The following is a 24,502-nucleotide window of genomic DNA, read 5'->3' as shown; positions in this document are numbered from 1 at the left end:
TCTCGCAAGTCCCCCCAAAAGGTTTATTTATTCTTTTTTATTTAAAAATTGTAATATCCAATCCCTCAACTCCCTATCTAATTTCGTCAAGTTTACCATAGAGTTAGAGGTCAACGATGCGCTCCCGTTCCTGGACGTCCTACTGCATCGCGTAGGCCCACGTCTAGAGACTTCAGTATACCGCAAACCTATGTGGTGCAGACAATTCACTAACTACAGATCCGGCCACGCACCAAGTCATCTCAATAGCACTGCCCGCACCCTATTCTCCATAGCTTGGAGCCATTCCAGCACTGATACAATTAGGCGTAACGAGATCTCCCGTGTGAAGGCGGACCTAACCTATTGTGGTTATCCATCCCATGTTCTAGGCAGGTGCCTATTACAGGCACAAGAACTCACATCCTACCCAAGACCATCGAACCAAGACGGTATATCGTCCGCCTACGTTCCCTATTATCCAGGCGTGTCAGGACGGATCTCGAAGGTCCTTAGAAATTACAACATCAAATGCGTGCAGTTACCCTGCAGGAACCTACGTTCACTTGCCTCCAGTGTGAAGACCCCTGTCACACCTATCTTACGCAGCAATGTAGTATATCGCATCACCTGTAGAGACTGTAACAGTTGCTACATAGGAGAAACATCAAGACGTCTCCAAGATTGCCTTACGGAACATGACAGAGCAATCCGGCTTGCCGAAACTGACCAGTCCGCAGTCGCGGAACATTTTTGGGCCACCAACCACGATCTTGATCCCAAACGTGACTTTGAAGTAGTAGACCACTCACGACACTTTCGCCACTGCCTATGGCTAGAGTCGCTTAACATATTAAACAATCCAAAGGCAATAAACCGCCACAAAGGCATACGTCTACACCCCATCCTAGAGACAACCGTTTTAATGCTAGATGATCAGTGGAGTAAAAGCAGCGCACGTCCGTGCAACAACAATGGCACATGATTAACGTGCCTCAGTCACCCCATTGCACTTATCCGTTGTATTTTTGTATTTGAATTTCAGTTGATGAAGAGACACGCCAGTCTCGAAAGCTACTGCCTGTTAGTTTATATTTGTATTTTTACATTAAACTGGATTTATAATTTATACGTGTATGTTATTTCAACCATGGACCCCAGTACACCGGGCCCATTCGTTACTACTCTTATATTTCTTTATTTGATTTAGTAACGTATGCCGGTGAACGCAATTTTTTTGCAATATAATTGTGGTTTTGGTTTGCGGCCTCCACTAGCCGATACTTTTTCTCTCCATGTTTTCTACTCAATGTCTATAAAAAGTCACTTGAATTGTTTTCTTCGATACAGCCGAGTATGACTCCATATTTGATAGGTTATCAATTACAAGAATCTTTATAGATGTTCTGATAAATATATTGAGATGTGAACGTAGCTTAAGATTGCAGATTCTTATCCATTTAAGTTTTCATAATGCACAGTTCTCTTGTGAACTGTGTATAAGTTGTGAGTGCATTTAATTTGGCTAATAATGCTTTTTGAAAACTGAGGCCGTCGTGTGAAAATTCAGAAAAATACGAGAAAAACAGCGAACGTTCAAAAATTCGCAGAAAGTCCAATTTATTCATAAAAATACATAATTCTAATTCTCTATGAATTATATTATACTGATAACTAATATCCATTGAAGAACAGAATTTATGTTCTGTGAAACCATTATAAAAATAAAAATAACAAAAACAAACATTGCTTCATTTATTCCTGAAATGTTTACCTTGCAGTAGTTAATATATTTGAATAGAATGTAGAAGGGATATTTTCCCGGACTGCAGCGGAGTGGAAGATTTAAAACGCCTTTCCTCTGTTAAGATGGCTCGTTCCGGATGTATGCGTTCTTGGAAAGCTACCAGTGGAGGTCGCAAACCACAAGTAAGGAAGTCACCCAGAATGACTGAGACTGAAACCAGCTCGGTAAAATTGCAGGATAAATGTACAAGCAGCCAACTCACCAACTACTCTACAGTAAATGCTAATGATCTTACTGAATCTCAGGAATGCATTGATCGTGCAATGGCTTGCACCAGCATAACACAGACAGATAACCAGACAAATGTGAGCAGACAAGATGCTCCCTCAGGTTGCCAGCAGTCCCCTAGTCCTCCTCGTCGTCATCTCGGGAAACGAACTGATACCGTGACCCAAACGGACGACACAGTATACAACTGCTTAACAAATTCCAACCATCAAACCAATTTGGTTGTGGTGACAGTGAGTGCTGCAGGAGAATATGGAAAACTGGGAACCGATACCCAAATGATACTCAGTACTCAAATCAGCAAACTCCAACCAATCATCCAAGAGCATCTAATCGCGATCTTTGATGAACACTCTGAGGCATTACTAGAAAAACTCCTATCAAGCATCAAGCGTCGCAACCATGTCCCGCTGGATCTAAAAATTACTAGACACTGTAGCCACCACACTCTTATAGACGGTAGTGCACACGTGCATTCCGATGCGGGCCGACTACCTCGTTCTGCTGAGGGTTGCGCATCAGAGGGCGCTATAGCTATGGGCCATTCTACAAGTAACACTCTACAAGTGTTACTTGTAGAATGGCCATTCTACATTCTACAAGGCCCATAGCCTATTACAATTCAGACCATAGCCTGGTCTGATATCGTTGGAGGAACCTCACCTAATCTTGCCTCCTCCATCAGCACCTCACCAAGCGACCAGCTAGCCAGAAACTCACAACCATCTAGACAATTCAGCAGGAATGAACGGCGATGGAATTATGCGTCTGGAACGGCTTCTCAGTCTAGATTACAGGCGGTGAGTAGGCCAGACATGCATGGTCTTAAGCGCAAGCGTAAGAATTTATTTGTATCACGGCTCACACATAGCACAACATCTGAACAGGTGGCAACTATTATTGAGGAGGACTTTGACCTAGTGGTCGCTGTACATCAACTTTCATCAAGGTGGCCGAAGTACACCTCATTCACGGTCGAATGTGATGCAAGCCAGTTTGAAATTCTGAAACAGCCTTCCAGTTGGCCCGTCCCAACACTGATTAGTCCGTACTACGATAGTCCTTTTGGGCCGAAGGGCCAGGCATGCCAAGTCACTAAGTAAACCAGCTGACTCATCGAGTTAACCAATGAAGCAACAAGCATCGCGCCCACACAAATGAACCAACAACCTGCTGCGACTGAGTGCGACCAAATGAGGAATAACGCAGACCCTCACGAATGTCATGCGACCGTCCAGCTAGATAGGTGGTACGGAAAAAAATACCACGGCTTACTATCTTGAAGTTATTTTACCAAAATGTGCGCAGTATACGCAATAAGCTGGAAGCGCTGGAACAGCTACTACTGTCATGGAGAGCGACGATGTAACTTGCCTCACAGAAACGTGGCTGCAAGAAGGAGAGGAGACTTTCACACGCTCCACTGCTGCAGGCTACACAACGGTGTTACATTCCAGAGTCAACCGGAGGGGTTCTGTAAGATCCCCTCAAGCAAAAGTGGAAAGTCATGCTTGCAGCAGTTCTTTTTGTTTGAAGGCCTCTTAGTAACCTACGTATTCAATAGAATCTGTATTGATATTGCAGTAATTTATATTCCACCAGGATTAGATGCTGAAATCGTCTACGAAGTAACCAACTGGCTTATCCAAGGCTTTCACCCTAATTTGCGGAGACTTTAATCTCCCCCTTCAGCAGTTCAACTCAATGCGAGAATGGACATGATCCATTCTCGCATGGAGTTGAATGTTGATGGACGAGAATGGAGGTGGAGAGTTTGTCCGCCTGCGCTGAGATCAAAGCCACAGTTGTGCTCGACCCATGAGAAATTGCACGTGACTGAAAGATTTCTTCCCACACAAATGTTGACGATTATAAAATCGCTGGACGTGGATCTGTACGGATTTACCTGCGACAAGCAGCACAGGAGAAGGATCTTAACAAAAGCATGGGATCTACTCCCCACCCAGTATGGGGACGAATTTGAACTGTAAAATATATTAGTGAACTGTGAAAAAACTTGATATGTGTCACTCTATTCTGTGAACCACGAATTTCTGTAACCTAGATGTATGGAGAAGTGGTTCCTATGGTATCTGTTCCTGGATTTTACTTTATTGATTAAATTTTGATATTTTTTTATTATCATCGTTATTATTGTTATAATTATTCTTATAATTAATAATTATTATTGTTATTATTTTGTTATTACCATCCATGTGAAACCCTTGGCATCATGCCGTGATGGGTGCATTGCATCATACCTTTCCGTACAATAAGATTAATAAATATGAGCGTGGAAAGTGAAGTCTCCTGAGGATCGATATTGGAACCCAGTCTGATTTCTAAACTACAAATTGACATTGATGAAGGAAAGTACAAATAGAAGATTATCAGACTGAAAGCCGTCAAATATTGCTAATAATTTGAAGATAAGAAGGTTGGCGTTTTCGATTCGAGCCAAGCCATGTTGCTCCAAGAGTACTTGGATCAGTTGCGTGTTGCTTCCGCAAAATGGCTTCCAAATATCAAGTGACGCATTCAGTGAGCAGAATTCCCCGAGATCTAGAGGTACAGGAGTTAAAGGTCCTTCAGAGCGAAAAAGAACCTGTTGTTAGGATTCATCTGACATTAAATATTCTAGGAAAAGGCTTTTAGGAGGACACATGGTGGCCTGTCCGTGATTTATAGGACCATTGCTAGTAGGTAGAAGGACGTCTGTATCTGTACCTACAAAAAAAAAAAAAGATTTTCGGTGAGAGGCGACCAGATTGGTAATAAGTGCAAATCGATGCACATGTGATGATCGCTTTAGGTCTGTACTGCAAATTTTTCAACTAGACATCTAAGAAAGATTTGACTGAAGTGTGTTTGGGGCTCGTGGGGTTGAATAAAATGTATAAAGGTCTGTTCACTCTCTCGTAAGTGAGATAAGAACCCGAGATACAAATATGAAAGCTAAGGGAACAACAGAAGACTGGTTGTGTCATCATTTGGCCGTACTAATATTAATAACAAGAAGATGATGAGACGGCACTTGTAATATTGTATTCAGGTCTGGAGATCCACCTAAAAAAGGAGACTGAACTTTGAAGTTCATTCTCTGTGTCTCTCAGTCTTTGAAGACTGTGAAGTTCAAGGAAGCTTCAAAGAAGGTTAATCAGTTTGGTGATGGCACTAAACGATGTCCATAGAGATCTAGATACCTTTTTTCTTTTCTATAATCCGAGTGTCGGTTGGAACCTTTTCTTTTATGGACTCCCGTGTTTCAGAGAGAGCTCCCAAACAAGCCACAGGTATAGATTTCGACAAGACCGTATCCTTTTTGGCTTTTATGATGTAAGTTTGAACATAAAAGTTTACAAACAATACTAGGAACACTGCAGATGTAGAAGCTGGGATTATGCAGAATATCACTGGATATCCACAGTTTTGAATTAAAGGAATTTGGGTGTAGTAAACGCAGAGAAACAGCAACTGGGCCTGAAATAAATAAACAAAAGTATCAGCCAGCATTTAAATCTTGAAGATATAACGTTTACATGATATATTCATATAAATTACATATAAATTGATCTGTTATTGCGCAATAATTTCCGTTCATTTTTTTTATAACTTGTTTAATCTTGAAATTGCGCTGTTGGATAATTTTCCCACTTTTGTGTTTTAAAACAGCAACATTCATTTTTTGGTGCTCCTTGGATATACAGTTCTGTAATATATCCCGAGATTTGACACTGGTATAGACAAAGACAATCCTCCAGCATTTATCAGGAAACCCGACCCGATAGGTAATAGTGATTATAGTAATAATAATAATAATAATAGTAATAATAGTCGATGTAGGTGACAGAAAGCAGAGCTTTCTGTCACCTACATCGACCTGGAAGCTGCCTTCGACTCCATCAGTATCCCCTCACTTGTTCACCTCCTAGAAAACTACTTCTACATAAAAGGTGACATGTTGTGGTTTATCAAAGCCCTGCTCTCTGACAGAACCATTCTTCTCAAAGTGGATCAACACACAATCTGGAGAAAGATCACTGCGGGAGTTCCCCAAGGCGGAGTTCTCTCCGGAGCATTATTCACCGCAATTATTATTCCGTTTGTGCAACAGAGAGAAGACATACTCTGCTATGCCGATGATATTAAAATATATATTCAGATTAACCCCGGCGAACATCTCTCAAACATCAATAAAAAGATCTGTGAAAAGTTACATAACCTAGGATCCTATCTCCATCAATTTGGCCTCCTCATTAACCCCGCCAAATCAGCCCAAATGGTCTTTTCTCTGAAGCGCCAACCCACTGAAATCCAAGCTTCTCTAGACGGCATTCCCTTCCCAATGGTCAAGATGCATACAGACTTGGGCGTCGTGTTCCACTATAAACTGAGCTTCAACCCCCACATTGACAAGCTCACAGCAAAATTCTGTCAAATGCGCTGGACCACAAAACAACAACTGCTCCACGTTAGGGATCTGGATGTGACTCGTCGATACGTATACTTTTTATTATTATTATTATTATTATTATTATTATTATTATACACCTCAGTATACTCCGTCGTACTGTATGCCTCGGAAATTTGGGGGTCCGCAGCCCCTACCAACATCAAGCGCGTGTACTCCGCCGAATACTGGCTCCTTCGTTGGATCACGCAAAAACATCGTCGTCCACCCCAGCAAAGGACAACTGCGATGGCGACGTCACTTCACTTTGCCCGACTTCCAGATCTTGTATTTGAAAAACGCCTTGTTCTCACTGTCAAGATGACAACCGGAATGGTCTCGGAGCCAAGCATCTGGGAACTGTGTGGCTGGAGGATCCCTCTACCCGGACTGAGGTCAGCTCCCATGCTCACAGCTCACTATAACAGACTATCGCTCAGTGACCGCTTTCTCCCCAAGGAGATGCTCCCCACAATCGTTTCAATTGACGGCGACCTCTGTAGGTTTGTGAAGGATCGGGGGTACCGAAGACAGATCCTTAAGAGCCTGACCTTGGCCAGGCAAAGTGCACATTAATAAGAGCAGCATAATAATGTCCAATATATTGTAAATAATGTTGAAAGCACGATGTCTTTATGAATGTGTTGTAAATAAAGTGAAGAATATCGTTATGAATATAAATATTAATATAACATAATGTAAATATGAATATCTTTATTTCATTGTAAATACTGTCAAAACCATAAAATGTCCTGTAAATAATCTGACACTGATTCTATTTTATTGTTGGCTCTGGGGAATGAGCCCGAACTTCGATGTGGGCCCCGTCTCCCCAAGGCTATTATTGTCTACCATCCAATGTAAAACCCCTGGCATTGCTGCTGTGAAGGGTCTATTGTATATACCATGTTTGTATACAATAAAGATTATATATATATATATATGATTAATTCGAGAGGTCACATGGTAGGCAAATTACAGCAAAAAATAATAGTAATAGTAACAGTAATCGTGGCATGTGATGCAAGAAAGCAAGCGTATCAGCTTATGCAGCATCAGCAACAACAACAACAACAAAAATAATAATAATATTAGAGTCTCCCGTAAATGATTAATTTACCCTTTATGTATTATGTCTGTAAATTGCGTGTGTTCTTTGGTCGATTTGCCAGTTTTGCTGGACGAAAAAACCCCAGTTTCTGCGGTAAAACCTTGCTATATACGTCTGAGACTGACTAACTCAGACACAGAGTGAAAAAAGCCCACTGAAGTTCCTCGCGTCATCAACGACATTCGAACCTGTGCCTTTTCCACCCGGTGTAGGTAGGACGGTAACGCTACTACAGTGCTCCAAGAGCAGACCCATTCCCTCTAACTGTTTGTCCAGTTCCTCCTTGAATTTACTTAGGCTATTACCTTCCATAACGGCAGATGGAAGTTTGTTCCAGCAATTAACCACCCGCTGGCTAATTTGTGCTGGAATTTGTACAATTTTTTTTGTTATTTTATTATTATTATTTGAAAGAGTGTGAACTAAACCTCTTAAGTAATTATTGTTCATGTGTGAAGAAAAAGAAACTAAAATAAGTTTGTGTAAGGATATTTATTTTGCTGTGTATAAAGAAATAACCCTTCAAGTGTAAAACCAATGTACTTAATTATATATATATCTGATGCTACATAGGCAAATTTGGATAATATTAGTATGTGCTTGAGTTTTGATCACTTTATCATGTTGTATATATATATACAGGGTGTTTCAGTTAAACGTTTCAGAACTTCTAAGAGGGGTAGGGTACATCCTGACAACTCGAAATCATATAGCAATGTGGGGTCGGAAATGCTTTCCTGAAGCGGTGTTGTACACAGAAGCACCATAAAGAAAAGAGACCGTAAGTGAGAAATCGTTTTAATAATACATGAAAAGAAGCAAAAGGTACATGGATTAAAGTAAGTGTTCGAAGTTTCTTTCACGGGCTACAATGCACGCCTCACATCTCCGACGCATGGACATCCGAACATTCTGGAATACTCCAGGCGAATTTCGAATTTCTTCGGCAGCTACTGCGATTCTTGCAACCAGCTCCTCAGCATTGTCAACAGGGGTGTCATAAACTAGCGATTTCATATGACCACAGAAATAAAAATCAAGACATGATAGGTCGGGTGACCGAGCAGGCCAACGCACGGGACCACCACGTCCGATCCACTGTTGACCAAATGTGACATCCAGGTAGTTACGAACATCTCCGCTATAATGGGCAGGGGCTCCATCGTGTTGGAACCACATTGTCTGTTCATCTCTCAAAAGTTGTGGCAATACTTGCTGCAGAAAGATCAAGTAGATAGGTCCGGTTAGACGACACGGTAACAGGTAAGGTCCGATGAGGTGATCTCCCATAATACCGGCCCATACATTGACCGAAAATCGAATCTGTGCTGCACGACGTCGTATTGCATGCGGGTTCTCGACCGCCCAGATATGGTCGTTATGCGTGTTGAAAATTCCTTCCCTTGTGAAGGATGCCTCATCGGAAAACAACACTTCAGCAGGAAAAAAGGGGATTTGTAGCACATTTTCCAAGGTACCACTGTGCGAAAGCAATACGAGGTGCATAATTCTCCGGTTGCTGTGTCTGGACACGCTGCACGTGAAACGGATGCATGTCTTGTTCTCGGAGAATCCTCCAGACGCTGCAATGGGAAACCCCGACTGCGTTTGCTAGACTTCGTGTACTCGTTCTTGGATTCCCCTGTACATGCTGCAGCACATTCTGTTCGACGGCTGGAGTCCGTGCTGTTCTTACCCTGTCCCTGTCAGCTCTTTCAAATGAACCTCTCTCAGCTAACCTCTGGTGCAGTTTTGCAAAGAAATTATGACTGGGAATACGCCTCTTCGGATATCGTTCCGCGTACAAACGCTGTGCGGCTGGCCCACTACAATTTGCAGCCCCGTACGCCAAATGCACATCGGCTAACTGTGCGTTCGTGTTCCTACTAACTAGGCGTTCTTGTTCAAGAAATTCGAAATTCGCCTGGAGTATTCCAGAATGTTCGGATGTCCATGCGTCGGAGATGTGAGGCGTGCATTGTAGCCCGTGGAAGAAACTTCGAACACTTACTTTAATCCATGTACCTTTTGCTTCTTTTCATGTATTATTAAAACGATTTCTCACTTACGGTCTCTTTCTTTTTATGGTGCTTCTGTGTACAACACCGCTTCAGGAAAGCATTTCCGACCCCACATTGCTATATGATTTCGAGTTGTCAGGATGTACCCTACCCCTCTTAGAAGTTCTGAAACGTTTAACTGAAACACCCTGTATATGGAAATAAATTATGTTATGTTATAAATTAACGTGTGCTTTTGTCATTCTTAAACACTCAGCCTTTTTGAAGGGAATTATACGTAATTAAGAAGTTCCCCTGAATCTGGAATTCTCCTGTGAAGTCTAAGTCAGATGTGTAAATGGGGGTATAAGAAAAAAGAGGTCTATACAAATAATAGGGAACAAAACAAAGAATATTAAATCAAGAATATTTAATAACAAAATATTGAAAATTAATCATTAAACAAAAATAAATATAAAGTCCTCCTTTTCTCCCCCCCCCCCCCACAGTGTCTATGAGCGTACTCGGTCTGGGTGATCACCTTACACCCCGCAGTGATGTGTTGGATCGTTTCTGAGGCCAGGTGGCATCATCGACATGTGTCATCTGACATTCCGGGCTCCTTTGAGATGTATTTTCTATAGTTTCTGGTGTTGATTACCTGGTCTTGGATGGCCAGCATGAATCCTTCAGTCTCGGGGAAGAGCGCCCCGCTTGTGAGCCATGCATTGGAAGCAATGTTATCGATGTGATCTTGATGGAGGTCACTGTAGTGTCTGCCATGGAGTGCCTTCTTTGCCCATCTTTCTAACTTCGTTTCTTGTACCGTCTGGGCGGGAGGGGTTTCCTCGCTTAGGTTTACTGGGCTATGCCACTTATCTATCTTCCTTATGGCCTGGTGGAGTGGTGCTGTATTGTTCTCGAAGTAATCCTTCAGGTTAACTATCGCTGTTTTCTGTTGCTCTATCAGGTCTATTAGGCCCCTTCCTCCCTCTTTCCAAGGTATTGTTTAGTCTCTCCACTGCTGACTTCGAGTGGTGTTGGCGATTTTTGGTCATCATTGTCCTTGTCGTTCGCATGATATCTTCTAGCTCGGTGTTAATCCAGTCTATGACCCCGAATGTGTATGTTATTACTGGAGCTGCATAGGTATTTATGGCTTTAACTGTGTTCCCTCCATTCAATTTTGCTTTTAGCGGGCTTCTGAGTCTCTGATGATATTTTTCGTTCAGGCACTTCTTGCTGAGCCTGTTGAGCCAGCATCATCCTTAGGTATTTGTAGGTCCCTCCTTCTGTCATAGCTTCGATCTCTTTACCAGTCAGCAACTTGTAGTTATTATTATTATTATTTTATTTTATTTTATTTATTTATTTATTATTATTAGTTTTTTGGCTGGTGCAGCATAAACCAAAGGCTTCCTTGCACCACGTGGCCATTGCTAATACTAATACTAATAATAAAGGCAAATTTCCGCACAACTATTCTACAACTGTCTTTCATCAAATTGAATTTATGTCCCATCAAGTTCGTAATTTTAGCAAGCGAAAGAATCCCCCTCAGAATTCAGCGTGCTCAACCAGGCCTTATACACATTAATCAGATCACCTCGCAGGTGCATAGTCTCCGCCACTGCACTTTGCAGAATTTAAGCCTTTCTTTGTAAGAGGATCACTTCGTTCCCTCACCAATCTTGTTGCCCTTCTCTGTACACGCTCAAGGAACTCTATATCTTTCCTAAAATGAGGCCTCCAGACCTGTACGCAGTATTCAAGGCGTGGCCTGACCATTGCCTTATACATAGCAATAATCACCTCCTCTTCGCTACTAGTAAAAGTTCTGTATATCATTGACAATACCTCATGACCTGCTCTGGAAAGCTGTGTGCATTGCTCCGAAAACTCCATATCTGACTGCACAATTACACCGAGGTCTTTTTCATTTTCTACCACCCCTATGTGTAGCACCACCCAGTTGGTACGTTTCTGTAGATTACTTCTACCCTTATGCAATACTTTGCATTTGTCAATGTTAAATCGCAGTTGTCATTCACTTCTTAGCCCATCTGCTCAAATTTTCTAGATTCTGTTGCAGTAGCACACTGCCATTACTATCATTTACAACCCTGCCAACCTTTGTATCATCTGCAAACCTCGACACTAAGTCTGCTATACCTTCATCAATATCACTGATAAATATACAAAAGAACAGTGGGCCCAATACCGAACCTTGGGAGACTCCACTAATAACATTAGTCCACGAAGAGAACAGTCCATTGATTACCACTCTCTGTCTTCTTCCACTCAGCCACCGTTTTATCCATTGCAGCAACTCGCCTTTAATGCCATACTGCTCCAAGTTGTAGAATATCCATCCATGTGCAACAGTGTGAAAAGCCTTCCTGAAATCCAAGTATATAATACCAAAATTAGCTTTTGCATCCAGTTTCTTTGTGATCACATCATATTATCCAATCAAATTGGTCAGTCAAGACTTTATCTTAAACAACTCATGCTGTGTCTGAACTATAACTACAGTCTTGTCTAGATGACCCTGCAATGCATCTTTAACCACCGAATCCATTATTTTTCCTTGAATGAAGAAATTAAACAAACTGGTCTGTAATTACTCGTGTCACCCTTAGATCCTCTTTTGTGAATTGGGGATACATTTCGCATCTCCAATCCGTGTGGACTTCCCCTGAATCCAAAGAAGCTCTCATAATTATGACTAAAGTTTTGCTTACTTCCTATTCTGCCTCCTTTAATATAGCTGAATAGATCCCATCTACCGCAGGTACCTTTCTTATGTTTAACTTCAAGAAGTTCACTTCCACTTTGTTCTCAGTTATTTCAAAATCATTAAGCATCCTGTTACAGTTTGATAAACCTCCGGAATTTTCCTCCATTAATAACTCCTCAATTGTGAATGCAGATGCAAAATACTCATTCAGATTATCAACAGTATAACAATGGATTTCAAGTGGACCAATCTGATTAATTCCCTTCCTTCTAGAGTTTATATAACTAAAGAAGTTCTTGCTGTTTTTCTTAGCATCCTTTACCAAAGATTTCTCGTAATCTGCCTTCGCCTGCCTAACCTCCTTTGTGACTTGATTACAGACTAGCTTATATGTGCCATAGGCGTTTGTGTCACCTGATAATTTATATGAATTTCACGCAATTTTTTTCTCTGCCACGAGTTTTATCTGATATCCACTTAGACCTATACCTTGAAGTGTATTTCTTAGTTGGCATGAAAAGCTTAGTAGCTTCCACGATTAGTCCCTTGAATGCTTCCCGCTGAGAATTTGTTTTGGTAACATCATCAGTTGATCCCACTGTACAGAATTTAAAAACTGTCTGAGACAACTGTAGTCAACTTTACGGAAGCAAAATCCCTTCCCTTTACCCCTGATGGTAGTTACATCTTTAAATAAATCCCACATCAGCACAGTCTGATCACTGCCACCTAGTGGTTCCTTTATCTGAAAATTCTTAATGCACGAATAATCACTGCTGATTACCAGTTGAAGAGTATTACGCTCTCTGGTTGTCTCTATAATATGCTAATGTGCGAGTGACGAACCCGCAAGTTCCAGTCTATATCTGGAAAGTTACAATCCCCAATTTGACTTACTGGCCCATTCTATTTCTCTGCACAGTTCTTAGTTGTACTCATCACCTATAACACACTCCTACTCTCATTTTCCCTTTCCCAGTGTTTATGTCACACCAAACTGACTCAACATTGCACTGTCCATCTATGTCAACTGGATGCACTTCCTTAGATTTTATGTTTTTCTTTATTAACAGCATAACCCATCCTCCCTTCCTATCCTTTCTGTACACATTGTACTCCCCAGATTCCAAATTTGGATTCCTGATATCTGTGTGAGACCACGTCTCTGATATCCCAACGATAACCGCCTTTGATGTCTTGACCAACAAAAGAACAAAAGAAATATGCTGTTCAAATTCATCAAATTTATTTTCCATTTATATATCCTCCCTGAGTAGGATATAAAGGGCAAACAAATAGATGGAACAGAATGGAACGAGAACGGGAACTAGATGCCTTCGCAGGAGATGTGATAAATGATGAATCGGGCTACGCATTCCAGACGTCAGGTGGACTCATTTTGGTGTGGCGAATGCCCAAAGAATTATTTGACGCAGATTGCGTTCTATCAGTAATGAAGGTCGGTGGTGGTAATGATGGCACAGGGTTTGTTTCTTGCGTGGTGGACTTGGCATATTCGCTGTCAGCGATGAAATAATGAAGAATTCTTCTTCGCGAGCATTGTGACAGTTTTGTTAAGGAAGGCTCGTATTTATATAAGCATGTTATAAAGCATGATCACTATTGTTGATATACATATGTCTTGCAATCGGTGAATAGAAATAAATGGCAGTTTGCGGAAATAATGTACTGAACCTGTTATTTCCAGTTCAAAGCACAGATCTGAACCCTCTTGGACATATTTCAGATGCTGTTCAAACAAGTAATAGTCAGAACTAGACTGCGTAGTTCAAGCAAAGAATTAGCCACCATCTTGCGGTAGAAAGGGAGTAAGATTGCAATCTCCACTTTCTTTCAACTTCTATAAAGTGTGTCCTTCAGGGAGAACTTTGTTGAGTCTCCTGTAATTGTAATTAAAACCATGGGTGGGTCAAACTAACACGTTAAAAATATGAGAAAGTTTGTCTCAAAATTAACAAATATAATTTCAAAATAATGCGTATAATCTTTGGAGAAAGTACAAGGAATATTAACAGCAGTTTTCGTGTGCCTTCTTAAATTTAGATCAAACTTACCATTTGAAGTATGGTCAAGTATTTCTTCCACCACAGATACTTCGTGTTTGAGCCTGTTGCTGCCAATGCATAGTAGACGTACATGAATGAGTGTACAAAGGTGTTCAGAAGAATGACCATACTACTGCTGCCACCTGCAAGAAATTGAAATAATTAGAACATTGCATAAAAGTAGTTCGCTATTACTAAAAAAATATATAAATATATATATATAGGTTCCATGATGAGGAAGTGGACCATACTCTGCCACACTGGTCCAGTGCGGGTTGATAAATTTTGCATCGATTTAGTGTGATCGCTTAGCTTAGTCTTAGCTGTGATCTCTCCATTATGGGTGACCCTGCTAGGAGTAGAAGCTCCCGATAGCTTAGTTCTCAGCTTCATGTAAACGCGCAAACGCTCCCGCTGCGATAAGGCATCGATCCATGGGAGCTTAATATAGTCTTCAAGACAAACTTGCCACTCTGTCTCAAACGAAAAGTTTTTGATCAATGTATCCTCACTGTCCTAATATATGGTTGTTAAAGATGGACATTGAATGACAAAGCTTTACAAAGACTGAGGGTCACGCAGAGAAATATGGAGCGCGAATTTTGAACATAACCAAAAGAGACCGAAGAACAGGTACACGGATTCGCCAACAAAACAAGGTCTGTGATATCATTGAAAGAACAAAGAGCTTAAAATGAAAATGGACAGGTTACATGTCAAGAAGAATTGACCATAGATGGACCAAACAAATTTTGGAAGGGATAGTGCTCGACTTAACGCCCAAGAAAAAGACCAAAGATGGAGTGGATCGATGAAATTGTGAAATTTGCTGGTGTACAATGAAAACAGAAAGAACAGGACCGTAGTTGCTGGAAACTTGGCATGAAGAAGCCTTCATCCTCCAGTGGATCGATAATGGCTGAAGATAATGATGATGATATATATATGGTAATGATGTTAAGTGTGCTATAAAGTACACTACAATATACATTATTGTTTCAAAACAATAATTCAGAGAAGCAATAAAAATTGTGAATTTTATTTTATTAATTTGATGTTATTCTTTGGAAATAACAGTTGTAATACAAGTAAGCTTGAAAAAAATATATTATTAATATCAATTATTTCCGAAGAAATGTCCCTTTACAGCTGTGCAGCTAGAGAACACGAGTGACATAAAGAAATGGAATAAATAATAACAAGACAAATGCAGTTTGTGTACAGGGTCCAGATACAATACACGACCTTCACAGCTTCTGGTATAAATACATAAATATAAAGATACAATATATAAAAACATAAAAATACATAAAGATACAACAAAGCATGGATAGAGTGGCATCTCCAGGAGACTCACCTACAGCTTGACGAGGCCATACACATCTGGAAGAGTGGAAGATCTGTAGGTTTTGTCCTTACACAGCTTCTCACCATCTATAATAATCTATTCAATATTTCGATGGAGTTAAGTAGAAACATATTGTCCAGGGAGGACATGCTATGCAACTTAGATCTGCATGGAGGTGCATTGGTCTGACATCTATTTTGATCTGACGGTTTGGCGATGATATCCCAGATATCAGGTGAGTTCAGTTTTCCGGATAGAAGCTGAGACAAGATAACAAGGTTCCTAGAGATGATGTGATACCTCCAAGGAAGCATATTAAGATTGGTGACCAAGACAGATTTCGAGTTGTAGGTGTTAGACCGGAGATCTCATTTAGCCATTTTAAAATTCAGTATTTCAGGGGTAAGAACCTGGTTTGGTTAGATGGGGACCATATAGTTGAGGCATATAAAAGGATTGGGATTATGCATCGAAGAATATAGTTGGTGATCAGATGCGAATTGTGAAAGTTGGATGTTTCCTGTTTCATCCCATAAAGCCGCAAATGTTTTCATTCGAGTGGTATTAAAATGAGGCAAAAACGTAAGGTCATTGTCCCAGGTAACGCCCAAATCCTTATTTTGGATGACTTTTTTAACTGGGGAGTTCCCAATGATTATGTTCACATCGTTGATATTTCTCTTCTTGGTGATGGAGAGTTGTGCGGTTTTCTCTTTGTTAATGGAGAGCCCAATCGCATAAGGTAATGTTCCAGTTCATGCAGCTGCCGGTTGGCGCTCATAGTGGAAAACTGGAGAGACTGGGGCATTTTGTAACAATAAAGAACTTTAAATCATCGGCGTACGTGGTAAACTTAGAATGATTTGCGAGGAGGCGTTCTAAAGAATATCCCCTTGGGGAGCCCTCTAGAACTGAGAATTTGGTGATGATGATTCTGGTTTCTGATGCATAGGGTCCTGAACTGTAGGAGCTTCTTCTTATTATTATTATTATTATGGCCACCATAATTTCTTACATATACCCGTTTATGCAATATGTCTGTAAATTTCGTGTGTTTTCTGTTCGATTTGTCTATTCTGCTGGAAGCAAAAAAACCTCAATTTCTGTGGTGGGGGATAAAACCTTGCTCTCTACGCCTGAGACCAACTAACTCAGTCACGGAGTGACAAAAGCCCATTAAAGTTCCTCGCATCATCGACGGGATTCGACCCCGGGCCTTTTCCACCCGATGTGAGGAAAACGGTGACAATACCACTGTGCTATCCGCGGAGACTGTAGGAGCGTCTTAAGAAGAACTAAAATGTGGCCAGAGATTTTGAAGTAATCGCAAAGTACGGCACATAGTGCATGGATGAACAGATTGTCGAAAGTCGCCTTAATGTCAAGGAACACAATATCAAGTTGCTCTTTGTTGCTTAAGGTACATTCTAATCTGAAAAGATTGTCCATGAGGTTGGTAATCGAGGATCGTCCCGGTAGTATACATTGGAGGTACGGAGGATTGTGACCAAACATATGATGGGCGAGAACAGGGAGTATGGCTTTTTCCATGATTTTGAGATCCTACAGTAATTAGCCTGTAATCATTGGGCGATTTTGGGTTAGACTTTTTTGGGACGGGAAAAACAATGTGTTCCAAATGTTAGGTTAAGTTACTGTTTCGAGGATGGAGTTGTATGCATCAAGCAGGAGGCCGATGATATATGTACTGCATAATTTAATCATAAAAACAGGGAATCCATTCTGGCCAGTGGTGAAATTGTTAGGAAGACTGCAGATGACATCAATAAGGCGTTCCTTTGTACTGGCTATTTTATCCAGTGATGTTTGGTTTGGTGGTGGATTTACCCGAATGAAGGCGATGGGGGCAGACAGGGGCTTAGTTTAGAGCGATAAGCTTAGTCCACGCGAGGAAGACGTCAGTCATCATGGGGGACTGTTGATTCTTGTTGGTGTAGATTCTTTTCCCAAGTTTAATTCTATGTGCAATCCAGTCGTTCGTGCTATTCTCCGTAGAGCTGGTAGTGAGCTAGATCCGGTGTCCTTTGCCATTTCATGTATATTTTTTGTTTCATGATGAAGGCGCAATTCGCGTCGCTGGTGAACCAGTTCTTGGTCCTGGAAGACAGGCGGACGGATTCGGAAGGAACCCTCCACGGGCAACGTCCTTTAACAAGTTAGCTAAATTGGTAAGCGTTTGATCAGGATGGCTAGCAGCAAATAGGATGATTTGAGGTTGCATGTACTTTAATGAGAAGATCTTGAGTTGACATTCTTTATGGTCATATTGGTCAAGTTTTTGGGGACAACAAAGGCTTTCGTAATCAAAAGCAGTTGGGAGATGATTTGATGAGAACCTAAAAATCGGCGTTGTGAGAGCGAGACTGTCAAGGTTATGGAATAAGAGGTCGAGGTTTTCATGTCGTCTTGTAGGTCGCGTATCAGTCAGTGTAAGGCCAAGAGATGAGAAGGAGCATCCGAGATTATGAATAGCAACTTCATTTCTTGGGGAGGGCATGTTGAAATCTCCTAAAATGAAGGTGAGCGTGTACTGGGGGAGAGAAGATAATTCTATATATATGGGAAGTTAAGTTTATTCTTTCCCACATCGTTTAAGAGGTTTTGAAAGCAAAGAGGTAGAACTGCCTTAAGCCCAGGCGATGAGTTGTAGCTGAGGAGAAGCAGATATCACCTGATGCGACACAACCCAGTAGATTTGGAAATTGAGAACTATTTTGTTAGAAAAAAAATTAATAAACATTAGGGAGGGCCAATATAAGGTAATCTGACACGAAGGGGCGTTGGTCCGACAGATAGTAATTTACTTTTAAATAATATTTACAAAGGAACCCGTCAAACTTGTTTACCATTTTGTCTTCCAATAATAAATGGCTGATTATGCGTTTCGAATTTACCGCTATGTTTTCAATTACGCGCCCCCAATGGCCAATGGTATGACCAATAGTATACTATACCATGGAGGTGACTATCGTACACAGTTGGTCATATCATTTCATTATTTAAAATTAAGTTACCGTCTATCGGACCAACGTCCCTTCATGGCACATTACTACGAAATTAGCCGTCCCTGAACATTTGTTAGCATACTTCATAAAGTCTTTTATAACTTTATTATCCATGATGCTACCTTTTGGGCATTGGCAGTTAGGAATATGCAATGCTGGTATGAGATTCGTAGAACAGGAAAAATGAAAATAATAAATTGAAAAGGGAAAAAAAATGAAATAACTCTTACCTGGAGCATATCTGAGTGTAACCCAGGTGAATAGAAAGGTACCCGAGTGATGAATAACGTGCAGATAAGTCACGTGATTGAATTTCTTCCTCATGATAAAAAATGCCTGTGAAAATATAATCACGACTATAATTACACAAATTGTTAAATATACAAGGGTTGAGGGATGAGTTTCTTGCCTCTCATAAAAGGGAGATGAATTTTAAATGGGGAAAAAATAAAAATATATTAAAAGGAAAAAATCTGAGAAATTAAAGAAATTTAAGAAAAGAGAAAAAAAATTAAGAAATTAAAGAAAAGAAATGAATTAAAAATTGGGAAATTTAAGGAAAAATTTAAAAGGAAAAAATTGAAGACCGTCCATTAACAAAATATTTTAACAAAAATATTTATATTTTTACATCAAGCAAAGGATATTCAGTGTTGTGTTATTGTTGTTGTTGTGTTAGCCTGCGGAATTCCACTGTTGGGCAAAGGCCGCCCCTGACTTTCTGCATTCATCTCTGTTCAATGTCAGTCTTGTTCAAGTGGGGCCCACAAGGGATCTTAACTCATCTCTCCACCTGTTTTTCTGTCTTACTCTTTTCTTTTTCTTTCTCTTGGTAACCAAACAGTTTTGAGCTTATCACACGAGCCTCTTGTTTTCTGGCGAGATGTCCTGCCCACTTCCATTTTAAGGACTTTGATGTCTTGATGGAATCATTGATTTTAGTTTTTTGTCTGATGGAAGTAGATTTTATTCTGTCTTTTTTGCTTATACTTCTTTCTATTGCTTGTTGGAATGTTCTAAATTTATTTACTTGTTTTGCTGTCAAAGACCAAGTTTGGGCTGCGTATGTTAGAGTGGGTAGTATGATTGTTGTGTAACTGTTTTTTTAGGCTGATAGACAAATCTCCTCTCAACCATTCTTTCATACTCCAAAAACTTCTTCAAGAGCTGCTGATTCTAGATTATATTAGTGAAGAATGTTATTTGGCCTAGATACTGTTCATAGTTTAGCGATTTGAATCCGATGTTGATGGGTGAGACTACATGGTTGTTCATTATTTTTGTTTTTTCCTAGTTATTGTTTAGGCCAATTTATTTGCTTTTGAGGTTTAGATCTCCGATCATTCGTTCCAATTGTGAACTGCTTCCAGAGAAGAGGACTTCTGCGAAATGGAGGTTGGTTAGTTGCCTGCATATGATGTTTATGCCGGTATCACTCCATTTTAGTGTTCTTAATATCATCTCTAGTATTGAAGTGAAGAGCTTTGGTGCTATTGGGACCCCTTGTTTTACTCTCCTTTCTATTTTGAATTTATGTCCTGTTATCTCTAGCTTGATGGCTGCATTGCCATTGCTTGTAGATATTTTGGAGAAGTTTGATGTTAACAAAGCTATCATAAGAGGTTGGTGTTCAATTGAGTCAAATGCTTTTTGGAAGTCTGTGAAGGCTATGTAAAGTGGTAGGTTATATTCTTGATACTTTTCGATGAGGTTGTTAATGGTGTGGAGATGGTCGATGATTGAGAAGTTTTTTTATGAACCCTGCTTGATCGTACGTGGTTCTCGTCAAGTTGATTGGAGATTCTTTTTTTTTTTTGGTTGATTCTAATGAATATTTTGTAATTATGTGGTATCAGTCTTATTGGTCTGCAATTATTTATATCTGACTTTTCTCCTTTTTCGTGAATTAAAATTATTTCTGATGCTAGTCATTGCTTTGGAATTATCTCTGTTGCCAGTATACTATTATATAATTTGAGAAGTTCAGGTAAGAGTACTTCGAATCCAGTTTTAAAGAGTTCAACTGGTAGCTGATCTCCTCCAAGTTCCTTACCATTTTTCATCTGTTTTATTGTCTGTTCTATTTCACTGTTTGCAATTTATGGGATGTTATTCTCTGCAGGATTGTTAGTTGGATGTCTTCACGTTTTATGTAAATTGTTGGATCAAAGAATTTCTTTGCAATTTCAACTAAGCGATCACAAGGTTAAATAAGAAATCGAATACTTTTAAGTAGGAAGAAACCCAAAGGCTCAAAAGCTACCCTATAATAACGCCATGGAAGAAAAGGTCTAGTGAGTGACATTGAGTCTCCCGTTGTTTTTCCCTGCTGTTAATTATTCAATAGGTTTACTCCACGAGAATCTGGTAGTGTCTGGAAGTGAGACGAGATACTAAATATACGCAGAGCATTAAATTTCAGGCGTGTTCGGTATTTTTCTTATATTAATCGAATTTTTATTACTTCAATTAATAGAAATGAAAAGTAAATATCTAATGAAGTTGTCATTAATTAATTATTAATAAATTAACTGATAATATGTAAAATACAGACTTAAGAAACGTGCAGACCGACGTAAGAAGTGTTTCAAGAAACCTACTCACCGTGTCTAGAAATTCCACAATCTTTGTCATCATGTACAGCCATCCAAAGAAATTGCCCTGGAGAGAAAGAGAGAGAGAAAATCATAATAAATAATTTCGTAAATGAATTATTTACAATTTCTTTCGTATAAATTAAGAATGTCATATTCTCAAACCATTTCAGTCCATTTAATACAGTGGAACTAATGTTATTTATGGAGTTTAGTCGGTGTAATCTGAACCTGCTGCAACGTTAGATATTTCTCCCTCATTTGAATAATCTTTATATAGCTCAATAATAGTATTAATAATAAATAAAGTAATAGTTCTGATAAAAAAGCTATTATTATTACTACTTACCCTTTCAATACCTAAAGGGTGTCTCGTGGTAATCGGCGCACAGAAAAATGAATCAAACTCCACCCATAGTACAAAAATACTCTATGGATAGACAAAAAATATTAATTTAACGTAAGAAAAGCTTTCTGTAATTATTCAAACTGTTATGGAGATTGTTTTTTAACAGAGAAAGTATTTTTTTAAAGAAAATATATCACAGCTTTAAGAAAAGTGAAAACATTTAGGGTTGACGCCAAATACTCAGAAACTTTGTACTCCGTTACTTACTTCACAGAATATGACAACGCTGATAAAAGCCATTACGGTGTTGTAAGTTATCATTATGTTTTTCAGGTCAAATGGGTTTCGGTTCCTCATGAATATTGGCCCAACTTGGGAGAACCCTATGTAGCATGCAGTGATGGTAAAGACCATGTTCGAGTTGCCAACGAGAGGCCATTCGACAATACTTTCATCTGTAAAGAACAAAGGCAAATCTTATTGAAACAATGCGTTAAATATTCATCTTTTTAAAATGAAAGGGTTTATTTATTTGACCATATGAATTAAACATATGAATTAAACATTGCAGTGCAGTAAAATGTTTGAAAATTTAACTTTATACTGCACTGCAGTTCCTGATTGTGGTGATCGATTGATCCACAGGCTTGTATAGAGAAACTGTGGAATAAGAAAAATTTCTTGTCCATTTATACTCCACGAGATTAGTAAAGTAGGTAGCAGATGGTAGTAAGGTAGGACATATTGCTCCATGTGTATTATCTGTAAATTTCATGTGTTCTGTGGTCGATTTTCTGTTTGCTGGACGAAAAATCCGACTTTCCGGGAGAAAAAACCATGCTAACCTCGCCTGAGACCACTAACTTGTCCGCGTTGTGAAAAAGGCCTCCTGGGGAAAACGTAATTGCAGAAAATGGTGACACTGTTGCTGTTTACTTCCTAGCAAACGTCACACCACGGTACAACCTAAGGACCATGGTGTAATTGAAACCAAGAAAAGATTCCTTAGAAAGAACTTGATGAATTACTTTATTACGGAAGAAATGAATACTTTTTTGATTTTTGAAGACCTAAGCAATTAAATATGCTGCTCACAACAATTCTGCAGAGTGGATGAAAGGCTAAATTAAAAGGCCATTCAAAAATATTGCCTAATAACTGAGATCGCTGGTAATTTCGATTGGGAGACTCCTATGACACTAAAGAAATCATTATTGCCTATTGCAGATGCAAAAATTTAGAAGAAAATATTATCGTTGTTTAATGTTAAAATGAAACTTGAACTTAATCCAAAGTTGGAAATAGTCCACGCAGGCCAGAACATTTCTCCAGAAGAGGAACTGCATATTTTCCAGAAGAGGAACTCGTGGCCTTACCAGCTTGTTGTGAAACTGTAAGGAAGCCCTGAGAGCTGCAGAGACATCACTTCACTTGTGGAAAATCAAAATGACGCTAAATGTTTAAAAAATAAACTATTTGACTACTTTGCACACCACGATAAATAATTTTAATGAACGACAAGTTGCGAACAATTTACTGGATCCTTGATCCCAAAACCTTGCCAGGACAACAACAATGACAACAGCCTCACATTCAACAAACCCCTGGTACTATAGGATATTAGGTTTGTATTAGAGACTCTCTCTCTCTCTCTCTCTCTCTCTCTCTCTCTCTCTCTCTAGAGATGTGTCATCACCGGACTATCTGCAGATGTTGAGGACTCAGCTTGGAATTTTTACCCCGGGATTCTTTCCAGTCCAGGGCACACCCCTTCTCTAGTGATAGCATTTGTAGGATTAGAAAAAGAGTTCCCATAGGGGACCTCCTTTTCTAAGATCCCCTCTTTAGCTTCCTCTCTAATCCCAATTCTAAACTTCTCCCTACTTCATTTCTTGAAGAAAGTTACCCTTCAGATGTCTTTCCTACTGTGTCCTCATGTGGAATACTTCATTTCTTGTAATGCAATACGTTATTAATTGAAAATATAGAATCTAAAAAAATTAACATTTTTAAAATATACAAATTTGTAAAATTTCAACTCGATAGTTATTTTGTACTATTTTAAGAAATCTGATTTTATTTTTTTTTTATTAAACTTAAATTACATTTAACGTGATTTTTGTCATTTACTTGGTCACACACACACGCACACACAACGATATTTGTGAAACTTAAAATACAATGACACAGATTATGATAGTAGGTCAATTCTAAAATGCGCAACTAATTTCAAAAACCTGTCCAGAGAACTTTAAAACGCATCGTTGCTTAAGCTATGTTTTAAAGATTTTAATTTGATATTTAAATAATAACCACTAATTTGACATAATTTTTTTTAATTTACGCATTCTATCTTAGCTTACCAGGTGTGCCAAACATTGATTCCACTACGTTTGATTCGTTAAAAGACATCGGCCACGTATCCAACTACACGCACGAAGAAAGGAACACGACGCGTCTACTCTCTTGAATAACTAAATTCATTCGAGAAACAACCAATTTATAAAATAAATGTGTCTGTACAGAGAATCGATAAAAACCCAATAAAAACCCTTATGCGTCCTCTTGTTTCCCAACATGATAAAATTAAACGTGGGAAAATTACAGAAACAAAAATGATGATGGACAGATTAGATCTTTGGCGCATTGAATAATGTACAATGTCTGGAATGTATACCGCTCCATCTAGACCTTGCAGCTAGAAAATTCCCTTGGAAATTTAAAAATGTCCTGCTTATTCTGATGGGAAATTATATCGAAGACCAATTAGACGCTACTCGTGTACTTGTAACTAGGAGGCTGGG

The 24,502-nt window shown here is 39.5% G+C and overlaps 1 protein-coding gene across 1 annotated transcript; it reads right to left on the bottom strand.

Moving 5' to 3' along the window:
• Window positions 1-5,209: 5,209 nt before the first annotated feature.
• LOC150091699 (very long chain fatty acid elongase 7-like) lies at window positions 5,210-24,143 on the bottom strand. The gene is made up of 7 exons (XM_090369323.1): window positions 24,062-24,143; window positions 21,966-22,153; window positions 21,699-21,779; window positions 21,360-21,416; window positions 18,986-19,091; window positions 14,391-14,524; window positions 5,210-5,494 (listed from the first exon to the last, which is right to left on the bottom strand). Exons 1-7 carry the CDS (start codon window positions 24,108-24,110, stop codon window positions 5,210-5,212), a joined length of 900 nt encoding a protein of 299 aa, XP_090225449.1. The 5' UTR covers window positions 24,111-24,143.
• Between the last annotated feature and the right edge of the window lie 359 nt (window positions 24,144-24,502).

The sequence above is a fragment of the Mastigoproctus giganteus genome, chromosome 1 (assembly GCF_048544385.1).
Source record: "Mastigoproctus giganteus isolate SK-2022 chromosome 1, ASM4854438v1, whole genome shotgun sequence".
Lineage (NCBI taxonomy): Eukaryota > Metazoa > Arthropoda > Arachnida > Uropygi > Thelyphonidae > Mastigoproctus > Mastigoproctus giganteus.
The sequence above is the reverse complement of the archived record's forward strand: the minus strand, read 5'-3'. Positions and strand labels throughout refer to the sequence as shown.

Excerpts from the sequence above, each read along its gene's own strand:
- LOC150091699 (XM_090369323.1), bottom strand. The coding sequence starts at position 24,110 with ATGTCTTTTAACGAATCAAACGTAGTGGAATCAATGTTTGGCACACCT. Across the intron at positions 22,154-24,061 it reads ATCAATGTTTGGCACACCTG|ATGAAAGTATTGTCGAATGG; the intron begins GTAAGCTAAGAT and ends TGTTCTTTACAG. Across the intron at positions 19,092-21,359 it reads TTGTGGAATTTCTAGACACG|GCATTTTTTATCATGAGGAA; the intron begins GTGAGTAGGTTT and ends ATATTTTCACAG.